Source organism: Tachypleus tridentatus, chromosome 3 (assembly GCF_004210375.1).
Source record: "Tachypleus tridentatus isolate NWPU-2018 chromosome 3, ASM421037v1, whole genome shotgun sequence".
Classification (NCBI taxonomy): domain Eukaryota; kingdom Metazoa; phylum Arthropoda; class Merostomata; order Xiphosura; family Limulidae; genus Tachypleus; species Tachypleus tridentatus.
In genome coordinates this window covers 40,085,053-40,107,846 of record NC_134827.1, presented here as the reverse complement: position 1 = coordinate 40,107,846, position 22,794 = coordinate 40,085,053, and the positions used below count along the sequence as shown (strand labels likewise).

The window sequence follows — 22,794 nt, the reverse complement described above, 5'->3', positions numbered from 1 at the left end:
GAAGAAAGAAAGAGAGGTTGATACTGAAACTGAAGAAGGCTGTTCCATGGAGACAGCAGGAGCTGAAAAAACAGTTAGAAAGAAAGAGAGGTTGATACTGAAACTGAAGAAGGCTGCTCCATGGAGACAGCAGGGAGCTGAAAACAAGAAGGAAAGAAAGAGTGGTTGATACTGAAACTGAAGAAGGCTGCTCCATGGAGACATCAGGGAGATACTGAAACTGAAGAAGGCTGTTCCATGAAAACAGGAAGAAAGAAAGAGAGGTTGACTACTGAAGAACTGAAGTAGGCTGTTCCATGGAGACAGCAGGGAGCTGAAAACAGGGAGAAAGAAAGAGAGGTTGATACTGAAACTGAAGAAGGCTGTTCCATGGAGACAGCAGGGAACTGAAAACAGGAAGAAAGAAAGAAAGGTTGATACTGAAACTGAAGAAGGCTGTTCCATGGAGACAGCAGGGAACTGAAAACAGGAAGAAAGAAAGAAAGGTTGATACTGAAACTGAAGAAGGCTGTTCCATGGAGACAGCAGGGAGCTGAAAACAAGAAGGAAAGAAAGAGTGGTTGATATTGAAACTGAAGAAGGCTGCTCCATGTATGTCAAGGTTGGAATATAACATACAGCTGTTGACGAAGGTAGTGTGGAGACTGAAGGAACCAACACTGTACAAAGGATATCCATATAACACACAGCTGTTGACGAAGGTAGTGTGGAGCCTGAAGGAACCAAAACTGGATATCCAGACCCAAGTTGTATAAACAAGATTGATCATTAGGGTCTGAAGCGATTATTTAACTCATGATAGGGCACATACACATCTAAAACCAGCAAAGACAGTAACTTTTAAATGGTTTTCAATTTATTAAGATTGATGGTGAAACTTAAATAGCTTTGGTCAAATTAATACATAAAAATGTAATTTAAATTTTGAACACAGAATATGAAGTGAAGCAGTCCATCCCAGATCCAATAAGTGAAGCAGTCCATATAGATCCAATAAGTGAAGCAGTCCATCCCAGGGTGGGCATCTATAGATCCAATAAGTGAAGCAGTCCATCCCAGGGTGGGCATCTATAGATCCAATAAGTGAAGCAGTCCATCCCAGGGTGGGCATCTATAGATCCAATAAGTGAAGCAGTCCATCCCAGGGTGGGCATCTATAGATCCAATAAGTGAAGCAGTCCATCCCAGGGTGGGCATCTATAGATCCAATAAGTGAAGCAGTCCATCCCAGGGTGGGCATCCATCCCAGGGTGGGATCCAATAAGTGAAGCAGTCCATCCCAGGGTGGGTATCCATAGATCCAATAAGTGAAGCAGTCCATCCCAGGGTGGGCATCTATAGATCCAATAAGTGAAGTAGTCCATCCCAGGGTGGGGATCTATAGATCCAATAAGTGAAGCAGTCCATCCCAGGGTGGGCATCTATAGATTCAATAAGTGAAGCAGTCCTTCCCAGGGTGGGCATCTATAGATCCAATAAGTGAAGCAGTCCTTCCCAGGGTGGGCATCTAGAGATCCAATGAAAATAATTTTGCTGTGGAGAATAATGAAAGTACCCCAATGATGAGACACTGAATATTTTACCTGATCAATGTCTGAATCATTAAGGATTAACTCAAGATTAGAAACTGTTTTCTACTTTTATTTATTTTCCTATAACACTATCAGTTCCCTCAACAATCTTAAATGCCTAAATCAGGTCACCCAACTTTTGTTTTTATAAGAGGGAAACAGTTTGAGATTACAGCCTCTCCTTGTGACAACCCCTCCCATCAAAGGCACCTTTCTAGTTATCCGTCTCTGAACCCTTTCAAAGAATTCAATGTCTTTCCTATAGTAAGGAGCCCAAGATTGAACATGTTACTCTAAATGTGGCCTAACCCATAACCTGTAAAATTAAAATTATGAGCTTTTTAGACTTGTTTTCAATATTTCTGTAGATACAATGTAAAATCGTTTTTACCTTAACACTAGCAACAGCACACTACTCGAATATCTTTATAGACTGACTGACTGTTACACCAATATCCCATTTGTTCCTAACAATTTTAAGATTATTTCCATCCAAATTATACTTATAATTCAAATTATAATAACCCACATATATTAACTTACATTTATTATAATTAAAATCCATCTGCCATTTATTCATCCAACTCAGTAAATGGTGTAAATCATTTGGTAAACTAGTATTCACTTCCTTAGTTAGCAACATTGAAGACTTTAATATCATCTACAAATTTAATTAATTATTTATTAATTTGAGGGCATTACTGCATAATTTTGTGCTTGGGGGACATCATCTATGAATGTGAAGGGCCTGGAGGTCATATTGTTGATCTTGACTTCAGATGGACATCCAGAGTAAAAAAACAGATAAGTGACAACTGATTAGTCCGTTGTACCATACCTAATCAAAGGCTTTTTGGATGTCTAAAAAGCTACGATTGTATGTTGTCTGTTGAGAATGTATTAAATGGTTATATTTAACTAGACGATCAGTAGCTTGTCTAAATTTTATGTTTGAATAATATATATTGTTAATAATATTGTTGGTTTCTAGGTTAACATTAAACTGGTTTGTGATTAACTTTTCCATCAAATCATCAAGGATGTTTAGCAAACTAACACATGTGTAACTAATGGTTATTACTTCTCTTGTAGATTAGTTTAAGATTAACTGAATTCCAAATAAATGGGAAATATCCTGATAGTAATGATAAATTGTTGTTATTGTGTTGGACAGTTTTTCAGTTGACTATTCTGCCCTCTTCCGAGGACCTTGTGTTTTATTTACACAACATTGATTTTGATTTATATTGAAGTTACAGAGTGGGTACACAAATAATAAGAACCAGAAATTTGTGATATATAAACGAAGACCTTCAGGGTGAGGGGGAGGTGTTGATTTTCATTGTTGAAATGCTATATACCAAACTAGGTGAGGTTTGGTGTTACAAAGTTACTTTCAAAATATTGGGGAAAAAGTTCAGACTCTTTTCAGATTGGTAGTGTTGTTGTTATACTGAATTATATTTATGGTTTTGACTTGTTGTTTGTGACAGATTTAAATTTCTGCCAAAATTTGAAAGTGCCCAGGTCTGGATTTATCTAAAGATAGACAGAAGTTTTTATAGTTGTCATGTTCCTGTAACATAATTTTCTTGGTTTAAGGGTAATGTCACAGGTTGTGTCTCAGCCCTCTTTTGATAATTATTAATTAATTAATTATTAATTATCACAGGTCAGGATTTGTTACTTTGCTAAGGATTCTTTTGTTTTTTGATGGCTCACATCATGGCGTAATTATTGATTTCAGTTTGGTTGTTCACAGATGCGATACGTCTTGTTTAAAGATTAGGTGGTTTAGAACTTCATGACTTGTGAAACTGACACTTAAAAATTAGCACACTACCTGGAAAACATTTTAGGCAGTAATAGTGAATGAAAGAGAAAATAATCCCTTGAAAAGAAATGTTACTTCCCCGTGGACGACGTGCAAGTGTTTGTTAGGAGTGCTTCATGCAGAACAGGAGTTATATGTATAAAACTAGTCTCACCTGGTATATGGCCTTGTGATAATTTAGTTAGTATGTTTGTTGGTCGTTCTGAGTGTAAAACTGAACATTTGCATTACCTAAGTAGTAATAAAAAACATAAACAGCATAATGTTAAAAAAATGTCTGTAGAATCCAAATACTAGATCTGTTATTTTGATCTTTTGGTGACAAAAAGTCTCATGCTTTTTAGGTATCTTATGCCTTTTCTGATACAATAGTTTGTCATAAATAAAAACAAATTGAACCCAAAATAAAACACACTGTACCAAATAAAAGGATCCAAGGTTATAATGTGGGATATAAAATGTACCCCAGGTGAATGACACTAGAAACTTCACTTTTATGCAAGTGGTACATTATGGAATATTAAGTATACTTACTTTGCTCCCAAGGGTTTGACTTGGAGGTAGTTCTCCTGTACAAACAAGGGCACTAACGAGTAGTCTTGGAAAAACAAATTGCTTTTCTCATTAATATTCATGTTTTTGGTTTCTTCTGCAGAAAAGATTCTACGAAGTGCTTCAAACGGACCCTGCAGGAAAAAAACAACATATTCTGAAAAGTTATAATTTTCCCATGCTGAAAATGTATTTCCGATAGGCTATTCCTGTTTGGCACTTCCCTATGTATGTAAACATTTTTTATTGTGGATGCCACAAGCCTTTTGTACTCCCTCTACTGGAGTTAAATGAAAGCATCAGATGATACACTTACATGGACGAAGGTCTGATGGATTGAGTCAAATGAAAGGTTACACAATAGGAGAAAACTGATCTCCTCACCAAGGACCAGAACCAGTAACCAGGGTTGACAAAGTAGACTGGATAAGAAGGGAAGTGGTACAGGAACGAATAACTGGAGATGGAGTAAGCAAAGAAACCAAGTCAACAAGGAACATTGAGAAGGACCTGGTATGGATAAGGGAAACAACCACACAGGAGGATAGACATACAAGAATAATCCTGGCTGAAAGCATCGATACCTAAAGCCTGAAAATGAGGTAACAAAAATAAAAAGAGAGGGAACTGGCGAATGAGGGCAGTGGTAAAATCATCTCTGTAAGAAAAGCATCACATATTGCAAAGCCACCTGATTACAAAAGGATGGAGAAGCTACTGTATTGGGTAAAATGTGTCAAAGTGGGATAGACAATCTGCCATGAGATTGAAAGCACCTGGGATGTAGCATATAATCAAATGAAAGTGTTGCGTGTGCACTAATATAAGACATCCAGTGTGTGAAAACTTAGAGATACTGACCTTGGTGATTGATATAAGCTACCACCATTCAATGGTCAGAATGAATCATCACCATACAATATGTGGCAATGGTAAGAAAGCAATCCAAAGCTTGATAAATAGCCAGGAGCTGTAGGACATTGGTATGTAAAAACTGTTTGTTAACAAACCAATGACCTGAAGCCTCCTGGTGATTGACCAAAGCACCCAAGCCCAAAAGGGGTGCATCTATAAGTAGATTCCCATTCACATATTAGTCTGTATTCTAAAGATGGCTGGTAAAGGTATTGAAACATTAATTAAAACTAATCACAAAAAGACGTTTCAACCTTCTTAGGTCATCTTCAGGTTAATAAAATGGATTTCTCATCATCATGATATGCAAGTCTTACCCAACCACCAAAAGAGATTGCCTACAAGGGAAGGAGAAATGATACTGAAAGTATCCAAGGGATCTCAAGCAAGGTTCAATTGATCATGCAGAGTCCAATGAAAAGAATGAATGAGTGTATGACCAAGGGGGACAAATAATGTCATAGAAAACCACATCCCAATAAGTAACAAAACTTTACATGCAGAAAATGAGAGAGCAATCACGACACAACATAACTGACAATTCCATACAACAGAGTCTAGAGTAGGTTGGTTCCAACTGGAGTGTTGAAAAGACACATCAATGTACAAGATAATGGAAAGGATGCAAGAAAGGCTTCTCTAATTTGTTATCCAATCAGAATACGTGAGCAGCTTCAAGAAGAAGCTGATGAATGTGACTGGCCAACTCTAGTGCAGGTCATCTATGTAAAAGTTGAGATGCAGTCCCAGGGCATGAAGATGAAGAGCTCTCATCACCCAATAAACACATACAGAATAAAAGCCAGCAAAAATTGAAGGGCACAAAATTGGTATTCCATCCATCGATACACAAACTTAAGATAAAGATGCGATTGTACTGAGATAGGAATATGCAGATAAACATTGGATATATTCATCATGGTCATCCACAGACCTCGAGAAAACACTTACCAAAGAGTGAGGTAGGATTCCATGTTGAAACATAGGAAGTAAGAAAAATTGAGAAAGGACATATGAATGACAGACCTCCAGTCTCCAATCTTTGTGGGAACTAAAAACAGATAAGAGTAAAACCCCAGAGATAGATGTGGAACATTTCTATAGCCTCTTGGGTAAGGAGGTCTTGTAAAACCTCTGAGACACTGGCAAGTTGTGGAATCCTAAGAAAAGGGAAGAAAACAGATACCCAGCACAAGGGAAGTGAAATGAGAAATGGAATTTTGATCGTTTCTGACAAAACTTGAAGAACCTAATCGTCAGTGGTGAAAAGATGCCACAGATGAAAAAAGGTCACAAAGTGAGCTCCCATCAGGCCTGAACTCGCCTGGTATTTACCAGAACTGTTGGTAGCATATTGTGCTTCATCATGACAAAATATGAACTGTGTTACTGCAGGAAGAAGGAACACAAGGTCACAAGGTGAGCTCCCATCAGGCCTGAACTCACCTGATAGTTACCAGAACTATTGGTAGCATCTTGTGCTTCCCATCAGGCCTGAACTCACCTGAAAACCAGAACTGTGGTACTGTAGGAAGAAGGAACACAAGGTCACAAGGTGAGCTCCCATCAGGCCTGAACTCACCTGATAGTTACCAGAACTATTGGTAGCATCTTGTGCTTCATCATGACAAAAAACGAACTGTGGTACTGTAGGAAGAGGTAAGGACTGTGAAGTGGTGGGATAAGAAGTTGGAATCATTGCAACACTCAGCTCTGACCAAGATAAATGGGGGAACCAGATATGAAAGGATAGATTGATGTCAGGCAGATGCCATCCAAAATTCCAAGGACTGTATCAAAGACAAAACACTTTAAAAACAAAACCATATACAAATCCTGGAGATAAAGAACAAGTGAAAGAGTTTGAGATAAGATAGCATTATGACCTAAAAGGTCCCAACAACAGAGAAACCATGTGTGCAAACCCAGAGCTGAAGATAACAAACAAGCCAATATGGAGATAACAAGGAAAAGAATGTCCTCCACAAATCCTTCAGGAATTATGTGAAGAGCCTTATACAAGAGATGGATAGTAGAAAGCTGCTACAAAAGAGCTGTGAGGGTTGAAGGTTAGCATGAAGCCAAATGTTAGGATAAGAGGGAAAAACAAATAGGTTTGAAAAGCACACTCATGCAGTAATGAAGGATGAGATTCATAAGATATAGAAGCAACACATAACTTCATATACCTGAAAAATAAAGTCATAAAAACTGTGGAAGGTCAAACAGGATAATTAGGTAGGATATGGGAAGGCATAGAAACAAAGTGGGTGGAAGAAATATGCATTCAAAGCCCTCCTTAGCCTCAAGGTTTCAATATATTCAAGAGAAAAAAGAGCAAGTTCTGAAGATAAAGGTTGATCCATACAACATTCATTCTCGCTGCTAATAAAGGCCAACAAATCTCACATCAGATCTCCAGCACCTGAAGCCCATGGTGAAGCACCTGTCAGATGTGAAACACTTGAAATGGTGACAGTAACTTCAAACATTCTTGTTTTACTTGTCATACACATGATTTTAAGTAAAAATAAATCCAATAAGTGCTGTCAAGTTTTCAAAGTACATTAAACTTAAACTACTTTGATAATGAAAACAGTATAAAGCACTAATCAAAGCAAAAAAATAAAGATGTCCAAGTGAAAGTGATACCAAATGAGGACTGACAGTTCAGTAAAAGAAATCAATATGCATGTCTTGTGAAGAGGTGACATGTTGCTTGTGGCATGCACAATAAAAGTTTACATACAAAGGGAAACACCAAATGGGAGTAGCTAACTCTGTAAGTGGAGGAAAATACTGTATCAGAATCTCTTATACAAAACCTCTCCTGAGCTTAAGAACAAGTGACATTTGTACAAGAATACAAATACAAAAAGTTTAGATTAGATCCACTGTTACAGAACAAAGAACTGTTACCTCCAAGCATGCTCTTCCATCAAGGTTTGATTAAAGAGGACATTACATTACAAACCATATAACATCAACGAATTCTTACCTATCCAGGGTATAGGTTTCTGTCATTGTGGCTACAAACCATATTAACATCAACAGATTCTTACCTATCCAGTGTATAGGTTTCTGTCATCATGGCTACACACCATATTAACATCAACAGATTCTTACCTATCCAGTGTATAGGTTTCTGTCATCGTGGCTACAAACCATATTAACATCAACAGATTCTTACCTATCCAGTGTATAGGTTTCTGTCATCGTGGCTACAAACCATATTAACATCAACAGATTCTTACCTATCCAGTGTATAGGTTACTGTCATCGTGGCTACACACCATATTAACATCAACAGATTCTTACCTATCCAGGGTATATGTTTCTGTCATCATGTCTACAAACCATATAACATCAACAGATTCTTACCTATCCAGTGTATAGGTTTCTGTCATCATGGCTACACACCATATTAACATCAACAGATCCTTACCTATCCAGTGTATAGGTTTCTGTCATCGTGGCTACACACCATATTAACATCAACAGATTCTTACCTATCCAGGGTATATGTTTCTGTCATTGTGGCTACACACCATATTAACATCAACAGATTCTTACCTATCCAGTGTATAGGTTTCTGTCATCGTGGCTACACATCATATTAACATCAACAGATTCTTACCTATCCAGGGTATATGTTTCTGTCATTGTGGCTACAAACCATATTAACATCAACAGATTCTTACCTATCCAGTGTATAGGTTTCTGTCATCGTGGCTACAAACCATATTAACATCAACAGATTCTTACCTATCCAGTGTATAGGTTTCTGTCATCGTGGCTACAAACCATATTAACATCAACAGATTCTTACCTATCCAGTGTATAGGTTTCTGTCATCGGCTACAAACCATATTAACATCAACAGATTCTTACCTAGCCAGTGTATAGGTTTCTGTCATCGTGGCTACAAACCATATTAACATCAACAGATTCTTACCTATCCAGTGTATAGGTTTCTGTCATAGTGGCTACACATCATATTAACATCAACAGATTCTTACCTATCCAGCAGATAGGTTTCAGTTTTATTCTTACCAGTTTGATGTCCTTTGTTCTATTTTCTTTAGTTTGTTCTACACCTAATTTCTTTTCTTTAGAACTCCAAAGTGACATGTTATGGAGCACCTAACAAAAATAAGAAAAAAAAACTGGACTAAAGGTAACATTCAACTACAACTAGTAAAACAACACAATATTGTAACTGCATTAAATGTAACATTCAAATACAACTAGTCAAATAACACAATATTGTCACTGTTCATGCTACAGGAACCATGAATGTGCATATTTATTACAGTTCTAAAGACATACAAGAAAACTTGCATCAAAGTAGGTAGAGAACATTTAATGTGTTTTTGAAGGTAAACAAAAGGATTATAAAAAGACAATTAAAAAGATATTAAATAGTTACTTAGCTTTAAAAAGTACTCACCAGGTGTAGTTTTAGGATAGTAGTTTCTAAAGTCAAACTAAGCATATTACAACTGATAGTAAATTTATGACCACCACAAGCGTTATTATTATTATTATACGAGGTCTGTTAAAAAAATACGCGGACTGTTTGAATTGCACGGCTCCAGTTGGTTCTAGGGGAATCCAGTTGGTGTCGCCAGGTTCGCACAGATCAGCTGATTACGACGCCATTTCCTGATTGCAGATATCTTCATTTGTGTATTAGCTATGCGGTTTTAAGTGAAGTGCGATTTTTTCGTTTGGCGGATTTCAGAATAAATGACCTGAAGGAGCAATGACTTGCTGTAAAATTGTGTGTTAAACTTGAAAAATCTGTGATTGAAACTTTTGCTATGCTTAACATGGCTTACGGTGATGTTGCTATGAAGCGTACGGCATGTTTCAAGTGGCATGAACGTTTTAAGGATGGTCGACAGTCCATTGAAGATGATGAGTGTCCTGGACGTCCTTCCACGTAAACTGACGACCCACACGTCGACAAAATCAACACCCTGGTGCGGGCAAATCGACGCCTGACTGTCAGGGAGCTTGCTGAAGAGTGTGGGATATCAGTTGGATCTTGTTACGAGATTTTGACCGAAAAATTGAAGATGCACCACGTTGCGGCGAAATTTGTGCCTCAGAACTCGTGTGTTTTTGACCAAACACTCGATCACTGTTCTTCCCCACCCCCCCTACTCACCTGACCTTGCTCCTTGCAACTTTTTCTTGTTCCCCAAACTCAAAAGACCCTTGAAAGGAAGAAGATTTGAGATGATTCCCGAGATTAAGGCAAATGCGACGAAAGAGCTGGAGGACATTACAAAAGAAGCGTACCAGGACTGTTACAACAAGTGGAAACACCATTGGGATAAGTGTGTGCGTTGGGGAGGAGAGTACTTTGAAGGGGTCCCAGACCTGTAACTTCTAAATAAAGTACATTTTGTTTTATGACGTCAGTCTGTGTATTTTTTGAACAGCCCTCAGACACTGAATTTGACACTTACTTTGTGTTAAATTTAATGAACATTGACACAAGTTTTTACACAATGTTAAATTATGGAAAAATAATTGTTTTTTTTTTATATTCAGTAAACAAATAAGTTTCTTCTTAACACATGAAATAACCAATTAAAATGCTTTGAAGTACACCAAAGATATCTGACGTCACAATTACAAAAAAAACACAATCACTTTGCAGCCTTGTAACCTGAACTCTCAGTTTTTCAATACAGAAGCAGACTTTGTTCACATTTGTGATACAACTTTTGTTTTCCTAAAACAGTACTGTGCATGTACAGTCATTGAAATACTGTTGTATCTCTTCACACCAACACGGACGTTGGATTTACACATTCACAGAAACTAACATTTCTATGACAACATCATTTCACTTGAACAGAACACACTTCAAAAGAAGGTTTTGAAAGCTTGAATAAATACACTTGCTATACATGTGAATTTCTTATAGAACCATCTAACAGTGTTGTATAAGTACATGTGATTAAGGTGTAGTCTATGGTAGATTTTACATCTGACATAAAGAAGAAATACACACTAATGTCTGAAACTGTTGAGGTTTGTTGGGACTTAATGTTTTGTAAAGTTATCTCTTAATGAAATCCATGTTTTATAAACTTTCATAACCAATAAGTTATAAATTACAATCAGATAAAAACTGTCATGCCTGTAAACTAGAGATACAATAAATGATCAACAAAAGTCATAGTTCAAGAGCATAACAGGCATACAAGCTCCGTAATAATGACCTACTTGGAATAGAGGATCACACAAGACAGTGGAATAAGACAAATATATGAGGATATGAAGCAAACACAAGAAAAACATAGGTACAATAACACTGCTACATCCAACTAAGTAATGACCGACTCAGTCAACAAAGCCTGACTGTCTCTCTTGAAACCATTTAAATTGTTAGCTGAGTCCATCTGTAATATGCAAAACACAAACAAGTGGATAACATACCAGATTTCTATCAAGAAGACCCATGACTGAATCCTAGCCACTAACAATGTATATCCTTTACAGGACTTTTCTAAGGCCAGCAGAAGGTTAGTGGACAAAGTACTGGATAAAATATAATTAGTAATTAATATCTAGTTGTGAAAAAAATAAAAACAAATTTAATAATTACACTTAGGTGATATTATTAGCTAGTAAACATGACAAAAATAAGTTAATATTACAGAATGGTATATGTATTTTGTTTATGCAAGTTGACTGCCTTGAATACAGGACTATAGTCCATGTATGGGCAGGCACAGCAGTGATAGTGACAGAACAGACAGATTTAGCTGCGGTGTTAGCAAGCTCGTTCCTGCGAATACCAACGTGGCCTGGTATCCAGGAAAATTGGGTAGCAGTAGATGTTAAAGAAAAATGGACCAGTTGGTTCTGAATATCAGGAAGAACAGGGTGTGAACCAATGTGAAGCAATTCCAGGGCCAGTAGAGAACTAAGTGAGTCAGTATAAATAGTGCAGTTTGAATACTGCTTAGCTTTTATGTGATCCATGGCAAGAGATATGGCATATAGTTCAGCAGTGAACACAGAAGCTGGAGAGTGGATTCTGCACACAACTACCAGACCACAACAAACCATGGCAGAGCCCACAGGGTCACCTGATTTTGAACCATCTGTATAAATAGGAAAGGAAGAATGGTTAGAAAGATGTTCAGCAAATAGCAGACAGTATTTCCAATCAGGATTGTCTACTTTTCTCAGATGACTTAAAGACAAGTCACATTTGGGGACTGTAAGAAGCCATGGTGGAATGAGTTGACCAGTGGATACAGCAATGTTATCCAAGGACAGACCCAATTCATCCAACTGCACCTGGATACAAAGGCCAAAAGGAGCAAAGCAGATCATCTGTTCTGAAAAAGTATGGCCCATCGAGGAAGGAAAACACAGCCCCAGGTGGGATGCTTTGGTAAGGAATGAAGTTTCGAAGCATATAGTAAAGACAATTGCAAACGGCAGAGATGCAAAGAAAGTTCATGAGACTGTGTATAACCTCTGAACTGGGGAAGTGCAGAAAGCCCCAGTGCGGAGCCAAAGTCCTTGATGATGAATAGGGTCGAGCATCTTTAAGGTCGATGGTCTGGCAGAGCCATAGACCAGTAATCCATAGTCGAGTTTCAGTCCAATAAGAGTACGATATATCTTTAGCATAGAACATCGATCCGTTCCCCAAGTGGTAGAAGAGAGGACATGGAGGATGTTCAGTGTTCTTGTACATTTGACTTGTAGCTGCTTCATGTATGGTATAAAGGTCAGCTTATGGTCAAAGATAATCCCCAAGAACTTTGTCTCAGAGACCACAGGCAGCACAACTTCAGGGATACAGAGTTCAGGATCAGGGTGAATACCCTGTTGGCAGCAAAAGTGCATGCAAACAGTTTAAAAGAGAGAGAAGTTAAAGCTATTTGCTGTGATCCACTTCAGTAAATGACTGAGGGCAGTCTGTAGCTGCCGATCAATATACCTCATATTTGACGACTGACATGAGATGTGAAAGTCGTCGACATAGAGCCCGTTTGCAATAGTGAGAGGGAGTTGTTCAGTGATGGCATTAATTTTTATATTGAAAAGTGTGACACTCAAAACACAGCCCTGAGGGACTCCAAGTTCCTCTAGAAAAGAACGGGAAAGTGTCAAACCCACACAAACTCCTAATCTCCTGTCTATTAAAAAATTTTTACTAAAAATGGGCAAATGGCCTCGTAACCCATATATAAGGAGGTCTTACAACATGGAGGTATGGCATTTTGCATCATAAGCCTTCTCAATATAAAAGAATATTGATACAACATGTCATTTGAGAAAGGCTTCTCTGATTGACATTTCAAGTCAAATCAGGTGGTCCATGGTGGAGCACTGTCGTCGGAACTCACACTGGGTGGGCAAGATGAGGTTGTTTGATTTGAGGAACCAAACAAGACGAGCATTAACCATTCTCTCTAAAGTCTTGCAGAGACAGCTAATTAAAGCAACTGGATGGTAGTTTGAAGGAATCTTGGGATCCTTCCCAGGCTTAGAGAAAGGTAGGACAATAGCTTGGCACCAGGCATAAGGAAAAATATTCTCCTTCCAGATCTGGTTAAAAACAATCAGAAGAATAGCAAGAAAAGCAGGAGATAGATGGCACAGCATGTCATAGTGTATATCATAAGGTCCAAACAATGTACTGCCAGACCGATGAAGGGCCAGTTTGAGTTCCCACCAATGTAAAGGGATGATTATAGTCATAGAGACAATCAGCTCGAAAGGAAAGAGGTGATTGCTCTGCCTGAGTCTTGATGGCTAAGAAGGTGGAAGAGGAAGCAGAAGTGCTAGATACCTGGCAAAAGCTTTCACCTAGAGTATCGACAATGCTCTGAGTCTCAGCTACTTCTTGGCCATCAGAGAGCAAAATTGAGAGGGGAACAGAATTATATTACCCACTAACCTTTCAAATCTTGTCCCATATGACTTTGGAACTGGTGGTAGAAGATATGCTAGTTGTGAACGTAATCCAAGATTTCCTCTGCCTTTGACGCCTTACCCACCGAGCATGTGCAAGGGCCCATTGGAAAGTGATGCGGTTCGAGAGTGTGGGATTTGTATGGAAAGTATCTCAGGCCCGTTTTTGATCTTCCGTGCCAAGTGGCAGGCAGGATTCCCCCACGGACGAGTATACAGTGGACAACGTGTTGAGGTTTTAGGAATACACTGAGCAGCTGCTTGTATAATACAGTCAGTTACTGCTGCCACACAGTCATCTATTAATGGCTTACAGATGATGGCAGGATCAGTGAAAGAGGGCCAGTTTGCCTGATCCAGCTTCCAGATTTGCTTACCTTAACAATATTTATTACTAGAACAAAATCTTGAGCCTGTACCAAAACATAGCATTGTGGAAACAAAACCAATACTGAACTTTTAAATGACTAATGACTAGATATTTTGAGTATAGTTAGTTAACACCATTACTTCATAAATGATTTATGTGAAACAATAAAAGAAACTGTTGACACAGTGAAATATGAACATTCACAGGATATTTGAGAAATTTCAAAAATTATCTAATGTGTGTCTGTGACCAAAAGCTTTACATCGATCAGTCTTGAATAATGTGTCTGTGACCAAAAGGTTTACATCAATCAGTCTTGAATAATGTGTCTGTGACCAAAAGGTTTACATCAATCAGTCTTGAATAATGTGTCAATAATCAACATTTAAAGAATGTTTATCAAATAACCTTCTTCCACAGCTCTTTGTTTTTCACTTGATACATAAGGCTTACATCATCTTACTTGATTCTTAAAATATAGAACCAACATAACTCTGTAAGAAATGACAATTCCCATTCAGCAGATTAAAATCTTCAAAAACCATAACGTTCATACAATACCTGTCTAATATCTTGATTAGAAGAAACAATGATGTCAGTGACTGCTTCTGGCTCAACCTTTATTCCTTCTTTGTAAGCTATTGTCATCATAGCACCCTAGAATATATAAAAAACTGTCACTCCACAAGCAAATTCACTTTCATTTTTTGTACAGAACTGAAATATAACACATCCCATTGTTTTACATGAGAAACACGTCAGACAAGTATCTGTAAACAGATATCTTCATCACCATTTGTAAACATGAGAAACACGCCAGACAAGTATCTGTAAACAGATATCTTCATCACCATTTATACATATGAGAAACATGTCAGACAAGTATCTGTAAACAGATATCTTCATCACCATTTATACACGACAAACACGTCAGACAAGTATCTGTAAACAGATATCTTCATCACCATTTATACATATGAGAAACACGTCAGACAAGTATCTGTAAACAGATATCTTCATCACCATTTATACATATGAGAAATGCGTCAGACAAGTATCTGTAAACAGATATCTTCATCACCATTTGTAAACATGAGAAATGCGTCAGACAAGTATCTGTAAACAGATATCCTCATCACCATTTGTACACGACAAACACGTCAGACAAGTATCTGTAAACAGATATCTTCATCACCATTTGTAAACATGAGAAATGCATCAGACAAGTATCTGTAAACAGATATCTTCATCACCATTTATATATATGAGAAATGCATCAGACAAATATCTGTAAACAGATATCTTCATCACCATTTGTACACGACAAACACGTCAGACAAGTATCTGCAAACAGATATCTTCACCATTTGTAAACATGAGAAACACATCAGACAGGTATCTGTAAACAGATATCTTCATCATCATTTGTACACTGAGTAATACTGAGTACACTCCCATTATCTGGAAGTTAGTTGCATTTTGTTCAGAAAACTTTAAATACGTGCTGTGCCACACCTTGAAGAGATACATTGTTTAACACAAAAGATATATACACATAAAATCACCTTCAGCTGTTCTACTCTGGGTTTCTGGAAACGCAGATCAAAGCAGTAATTAACTAGTGATCTCATCTTGGGATGACTGCGGTCATTACAAATACAAATAACTGGAATTTTTGTTGACTTAATAAGAGCAATCAGTTCCTGGAATAGAGAAAATACCATAAGAAGATATATATATATCATAAGAATAAAGATATATATAAAACATATATAAGAATAAAGATATGTATACAAAAAGACAATCTGAATAATATTTCAGAAAAACAAACTTGCTAATTGAGAGATAGCTAGCTTACAAGTACGGTACGAATAAAACTGGAAATAGACAAAAAACTTTTATAATAAATTTTTTAAAATTTTTGAATAATTTCTTATTTTATTTAATTAAGAAAATGTATTTTTGACCTTAAGTGAATGGATACCTAACTTAAAGCAGTTCAAACAATTCATTTACATACCAACAGGAAGTCTTCACCTTGCCTAAAGTAGTTCCAATGTTAGCAAACAATTCATTTACATACCAACACAAACAATGCACTAAACCACACTGACAGAATATATTCCACTTAAGCTGCAAACCATTAAACCAATTCTTTAAATAGTACAATAGTGAATTTCTATGAAGAAATAACTTAGGCTATATTGGGTTGAACAAGCAAACATGATTACTGGACAGACGTATTAGATGTGGACCAGCAGTTCTCACTCAAGACGATGAAATAATTGTGGATATGAAAACCTCAATTCCACCAGAGTGATTTTATTTGATATACTAACCTGGATTCCACCTCTGTCTTCATTACCTGCCATCCCATCTACTTCATCCATGATGACTACATGATGAGATGACACCTTGCCAGAACCTGCTGAAAACATGTTGACTTTTAGATTATTAAACAACAGTGTCCAAACACAACTTTGTGCAACAACTTCCTATAAATCTGTCTAATTTTATATTTTATTGTCTGATCGTTCATCAATATATATCTCATCTGTTTGTTCATACAGGTTTCTAGTTACGCCTACGCACGTGTGAAGGGCATGCAACTGGCCAGCTATTTCTGTTATTTAATATAGTGATGACATATAACTTCTCCAGTTTAAAATTAACCTGGAGACAAATTCTCCTAGTCTTTCTTTTGCCACATCAGTAGAGATGCACTTTATTATTTTGTCAACACACTTTCTTGTGTTCCAATATGTATGCTAGACACCCTTTTCTAAAGATACCAAATGAACTATTTACCATGTTTCCAAGCACCAGTGAGTATTACCGTTTTTACACACATTGAAAAGTCAACCCCATTTACATCTTCCATACTGATATACATTAAATATAAACACTTAGCTCGTGGTATTTTCACCCAAAAACCAGCATACTTAATGATTGTTTCCCATGAGGTACCCATGTTATAATGTTAGTCCTGCCTCTTGAGCACTGTTTCATCTGTGTACAGTTTTAAACAATCGTAACAGCCCATTTTTTGTGGAACAATTCCTTAGAAGCTTTGCCTACAATTTCTAAAAGCTTGAGGTTCTGCTAGTCTAGTGTAGGACAGACACTAAGTTAGTGGACTGAACAATGTTTGGCACCCATGTAGAACATCATCAACAAATCTCTTGGTTGTGGTCATTGACTCATTTTTCAGATAATGTAACTTGATAAAATAAAGAATGAATGTGATCATAGGAAGTTGTATTAAACATTTGGAAATGCTCACAACTCCATCATCAGTAATCTCAAGATACAAAACAAACGAGCAATATTTGTAATTACAACAAAAGTAAATGGTTTGAATATAGAAATATAAAATGAGAAAACAAAATTGTGGTACAAATGAATTTGTTAAAATGACTTTAAATTTTGTGAAGATTGTTTATCATCTAACATCTGAAGAGCTGGTAGTCAAAGAACTCTCCAGAAACAAAAATCTAATCATTGCCTGACAGGAAAAAGGAAACAAATTTGTTTTCCTCAGCAAAACATATGAAAGTGGCTAACAAGGAGGCACCTCTACCAGCAAAATCAGATCTTCTCACCAAGGACCAGACAGAAGTCAGATATGAAGATGCAGGATGGGAAGACTGGCTTGTAGAGTGTGGGATAGAGGTTAAAAAAGAAGGGATGAATAACCTGGAGGAGGGACAGATGGCAATAGAAGCAGATGTTGTAACCTCAGAATCAAAGGTTGTGCAAACCAATGGGATGCAATCAGAGCAGGGTGGATCAGAGAAATGACCTGATGAAGCAACTGGATGGGAGAATACACATTAAAGGTATTTGTGTACCAATCCTGGTTGACTGCAAAACTTGTGGATGCAGTACAAAAGACCAAAAGAGGCACAAACTGGAATTGAAATGGTTGAGGTGAGATAACAAACAGCAGCTAATCTTTGGTTTTCTTAGGGAAAACAACAAGACAGCAGTAGAAACTTCTGTTATGATGGTGAACAAGTTCAACTGCTCTTGAGCAATCTCTGACAAATGCTGGCATGTCACAGGATCTCTAAGAGAAATAAAAGAAATAGGATGAGGAGACAGTAGGTTGGAAAAGAAACTGGATAATGAATCCTTTTGATAGAGCCTGTATTACCCACTGATCAGCAATAAAGGAAGCCAGTGAGGAAGAATATCCAACAATTGAGCTCCCACAGGGAAGGCAGTGGAACTGTTGGTAAGAAGTGTTATGTTGCTGAGGAAATTGGCAAAAAGAAGCACCTCATTTGAAGGAAAGGGTAAGAGTTGTGAGGATGGAGGATGGGAAACAGGTCCAGGTGGCATGTGATGCTGACTGAGACAAACAAGCTTCAAAAGTCATAAGGGTTGATTGCTGACAGGCTGATGTTATCCGAGGCTCACCATTGTCCGATTCTGTAATGAAGACATAACCCTTGCAAGACACAAATCTTTGAAATATATGGAGGGTAAATCAACTCAAGTCAAAACTGAGTCCCTGACTATAACATCCCAACAAGAAAGAAACCACGTTATATAAAGCCACAGCTGAGGAAGAAAGGTAGGCTAGTGTGGAGGAGAGAAGTTCAAGGGTATCTACAGAAACCCCCACAGGATTTGTATGGAAGAAAGATACTTCAGAAGGGTAAGAAGGTGAGAATAGTAGTCATGGGTAAGACAAAAATTAGATTTGGTGGCCAACCCACAAAGAGGGGGGAAGTGCTAATTCCCTCAGCTCATTGTGAAACAAACTGATCTGCATGTACCCAAATATCAGAGGAGGAATGAATTACCAAACTGGTTGAGAAGATTGGTCATGTAACAAGGAGAGGTAAGTAAGAAACAGGGAATAAAACAGCACAAACCAGAGAAACAAATTCCATGAAGACTGAATTAGGCCTAGGTGATTCCTCAGGCTGGAACTGGAAAGAAATGGCAGACTCGAGGGAAAAAAAGACAATCAAAATCCCTGTCAATCTGAATAATTTCAAGAGAAGCCAGGGTATAAATACTGACCTGTGTAGCATTCATAAAAACAGAAAGATCCACTGTTGGGTCACCTACACCTGAATCATGAAAGAAAACTCTGGTTGTCAGTGTGACCCACAAAGTGGTAATGTGAACTTCATAATTCAATAAATCTACTCAAAATTCGAGTACAGAAATATAGTGACCACAATAAAATCAGACAAAAGAAATTAAAGGGAAAGAGAAAACACTTGTAGCAAAAATTGAAGTATTGGTCATACGTAAACACTTTAGTACATAAAATAAGACGTCTGTACTCAAATGCAGTGTGTGCATAGGAGGGAGGGAGGGAAGTAACCTGAGGGGAAAACATTCTACTTTAGGGAAGTAACCTGAGGGGATAACATTCCACTTTTTGGTTAAGAGTTAGTGCATGATGATTTACACAAGAGACATCTTCGAATATAGTAATTCCAACAATGGGAGAGTGCAAGGCTTGTGACATGAATAAAGTTTACATATAAAGGGCAGCACTAAACTTATGCTGTACTGGAAACAAACATTCTTTGTTGCAGATTAAGAAACAAATATTTTTTGCTCTAAATTAAGAAACAAACGTTATGTTCTAGACTAAGGAGACAGAAAAGATGTTATTCAGTGATAGTTACAGACTTCAGTTTGAATATTTTAACAAGTTTTCTTCCAAGCCTATTTTGCAAATACTTTCCAGGGTCCCACTAGTCATTTTATAATTACTATTTTAGGAAGAGTGTATATGTAGCCATTGTGTCCTACCAAACAAGTGGTCCTTAGAAAGAAAGTGGAGCACAACTTACCAGTGGGTTATGTGAATCTTACTAGAAGACTATTAAGACCCACCAGTGGGTCATGTGAAGCTGTTCTGTGCACAGCATGCAAATATTACTAAAATCTTATACATGAAAAGTGAAATATTAGTGATGCATCACCTTTTATCTTCCCATAATTCAGCGAGAATGTAACCATAACAATGCATATCATGGTTAGCAATGAGCTACCTACTTCCAGCCAATATGTTCCTCAAAATTGGTCACATAATAACCAGGTTATGCCTTATCACATTACTCAGGTGGTCTGTAGGGTTTTATTAAGTAACTTCAGTGGTTTGTAGAGCTTTATTGTCATTTAGACGTATTGTAAGATTTTATTATTTCACTTAGGTGAACTGTAAGGCTTTATTATGCCACTTAGGTACATTGTGAAGTTTGATCATGTCACTTTGGTATATTGCAAGGCTTTACCACATCACTTCAGTGCATTGTAAGGTTTATTATATCACTTAGGTGTATTGTAAGGTCTCATCATGTCACTTAGGTATATTGTAAGGTCTCATCATGTCACTTTGGTATATTGTAAGGTCTCATTATGACACTTAGGTGTATTGTAAGGTCTCATTATGACACTTAGGTGTATTGTAAGGTCTCATCATGACACTTAGGTGTATTGTAAGGTCTCATTATGACACTTAGGTGTATTGTAAGGTCTCATCATGTCACTTAGGTGTATTGTAAGGTCTCATCATGTCACTTTGGTATATTGTAAGGTCTCATCATGTCACTTTGGTATATTGTAAGGTCTCATCATGTCACTTAGGTATATTGTAAGGTCTCATCATGTCACTTCCTGTATATTGTAAGGTCTCATCATGTCACTTAGGTATATTGTAAGGTCTCATTATGACACTTAGGTGTATTGTAAGGTCTCATCATGTCACTTTGGTATATTGTAAGGTCTCATCATGTCACTTAGGTATATTGTAAGGTCTCATTATGACACTTAGGTGTATTGTAAGGTCTCATTATGACACTTAGGTGTATTGTAAGGTCTCATTATGACACTTAGGTGTATTGTAAGGTCTCATTATGACACTTAGGTGTATTGTAAGGTCTCATCATGTCACTTAGGTATATTGTAAGGTCTCATCATGTCACTTAGGTGTATTGTAAGGTCTCATTATGTCACTTTGGTATATTGTAAGGTCTCATCATGTCACTTAGGTATATTGTAAGGTCTCATTATGACACTTAGGTGTATTGTAAGGTCTCATTATGACACTTAGGTGTATTGTAAGGTCTCATCATGTCACTTAGGTATATTGTAAGGTCTCATCATGTCACTTAGGTATATTGTAAGGTCTCATCATGTCACTTTGGTATATTGTAAGGTCTCATTATGACACTTAGGTGTATTGTAAGGTCTCATTATGACACTTAGGTGTATTGTAAGGTCTCATTATGACACTTGTATATTGTAAGGTCTCATCATGTCACTTAGGTATATTGTAAGGTCTCATCATGTCAGCTTGGTATATTGTAAGGTCTCATCATGTCACTTAGGTATATTGTAAGGTCTCATAATGTCACTTAGGTATATTGTAAGGTCTCATCACGTCACTTTGGTGTATTGCAAGGCTTTACTACATCACTTCAGTGTATTGTAAGGCTTTACTACATCACTTCAGTGTATTGTAAGGACTTTACTACATCACTTCAGTGTATTGTAAGGTTTATTATGCCCATTAGGTATATATTGTAAGGTCTTATTATGTCATGTAGGTATAATGCAAGGCTTTATTATGTCACTTAGGTATATTGTAAGATCCTATTATGTCATGTAGGTATAATGCAAGGCTTTATTATGTCACTTAGGTATATTGTAAGACTTATGTCATGTAGGTATAATGCAAGGCTTTATTATATCATGTAGGTATATTGTAAGACTTATTATGTCATGTAGGTATAACGGGCTTTATTATATCATGTAGGTATATTGTAAGGTTTATTATATCATGTAGGTATATTGTAAGGTATTATGTCATGTAGGGTATATTGTAAGGTTTTTATTATGTCATGTAGGTATAATGCAAGGCTTTATTATGTCATGTAGGTATATTGTAAGGTTTATTATGTCATGTAGGTATAATGCAAGGCTTTATTATGTCATGTAGGTATAATGCAAGGCTTTATTATGTCACTTAGGTATATTATAAGGCTTTTCTTCATTAACAAAAACTAGTTTTATATTTCATCAGTTTTCCTCATTTATTTCCATACAATTAGAACAACACTCTTGTGTCTGTATAAAGAAGTAACTCATAAAAATGATAGAACGCTACTTTCCCATGTATAACATAATCAAAACCACCAAAATTACAATAATCTTGTATAATGAATGAGGGCAAAGTGAGAACTAATTCCATTTTAAGTGTCAAGGGTTAAACTACAAGGAGAAGTTTCTTTTATTTAATCAAAGTACAATTCTTTATTTTTATACCAGTAATATAAGTTACTATCCTTTTATTCAAAAGAGTTGTTTATATGCAAGTTTAAATTTTAAGCTAAGTGCATTAGTTTATAAACAAGTTAACGTGAACTAGAACTTGTAGCTTGCACAAAGATACTAAAGAATCTTAGTTTATAAACAAGGTAACGTAACTAGAACTTGTAGCTTAATAAAGATACTAAAGAATCATTTTTGTTACTTAGCATTAAACACCTCATTCTAAGTTACAGTAAACCCCATTCTACCCAAGTTCCTGACTTCAATATTTTGCCCAAAACAGATAATATTTC

General features: G+C 36.9%; 1 protein-coding gene across 1 annotated transcript in view; it reads right to left on the bottom strand.

Moving 5' to 3' along the window:
- The window catches only part of Gnf1 (germ line transcription factor 1), a 77,827-nt gene that overhangs the window by 10,481 nt on the left and 44,552 nt on the right, over positions 1–22,794 (bottom strand). Inside the window, exons 9-13 of the mRNA XM_076492060.1 lie at positions 16,537–16,625; positions 15,763–15,900; positions 14,759–14,854; positions 8,926–9,015; positions 3,940–4,091 (exon numbers count right to left, since the gene is read on the bottom strand). Of these exons, the coding sequence (XP_076348175.1) occupies positions 3,940–4,091; positions 8,926–9,015; positions 14,759–14,854; positions 15,763–15,900; positions 16,537–16,625 (565 nt within the window). The remainder of the gene's footprint in view (positions 1–3,939; positions 4,092–8,925; positions 9,016–14,758; positions 14,855–15,762; positions 15,901–16,536; positions 16,626–22,794) is intronic.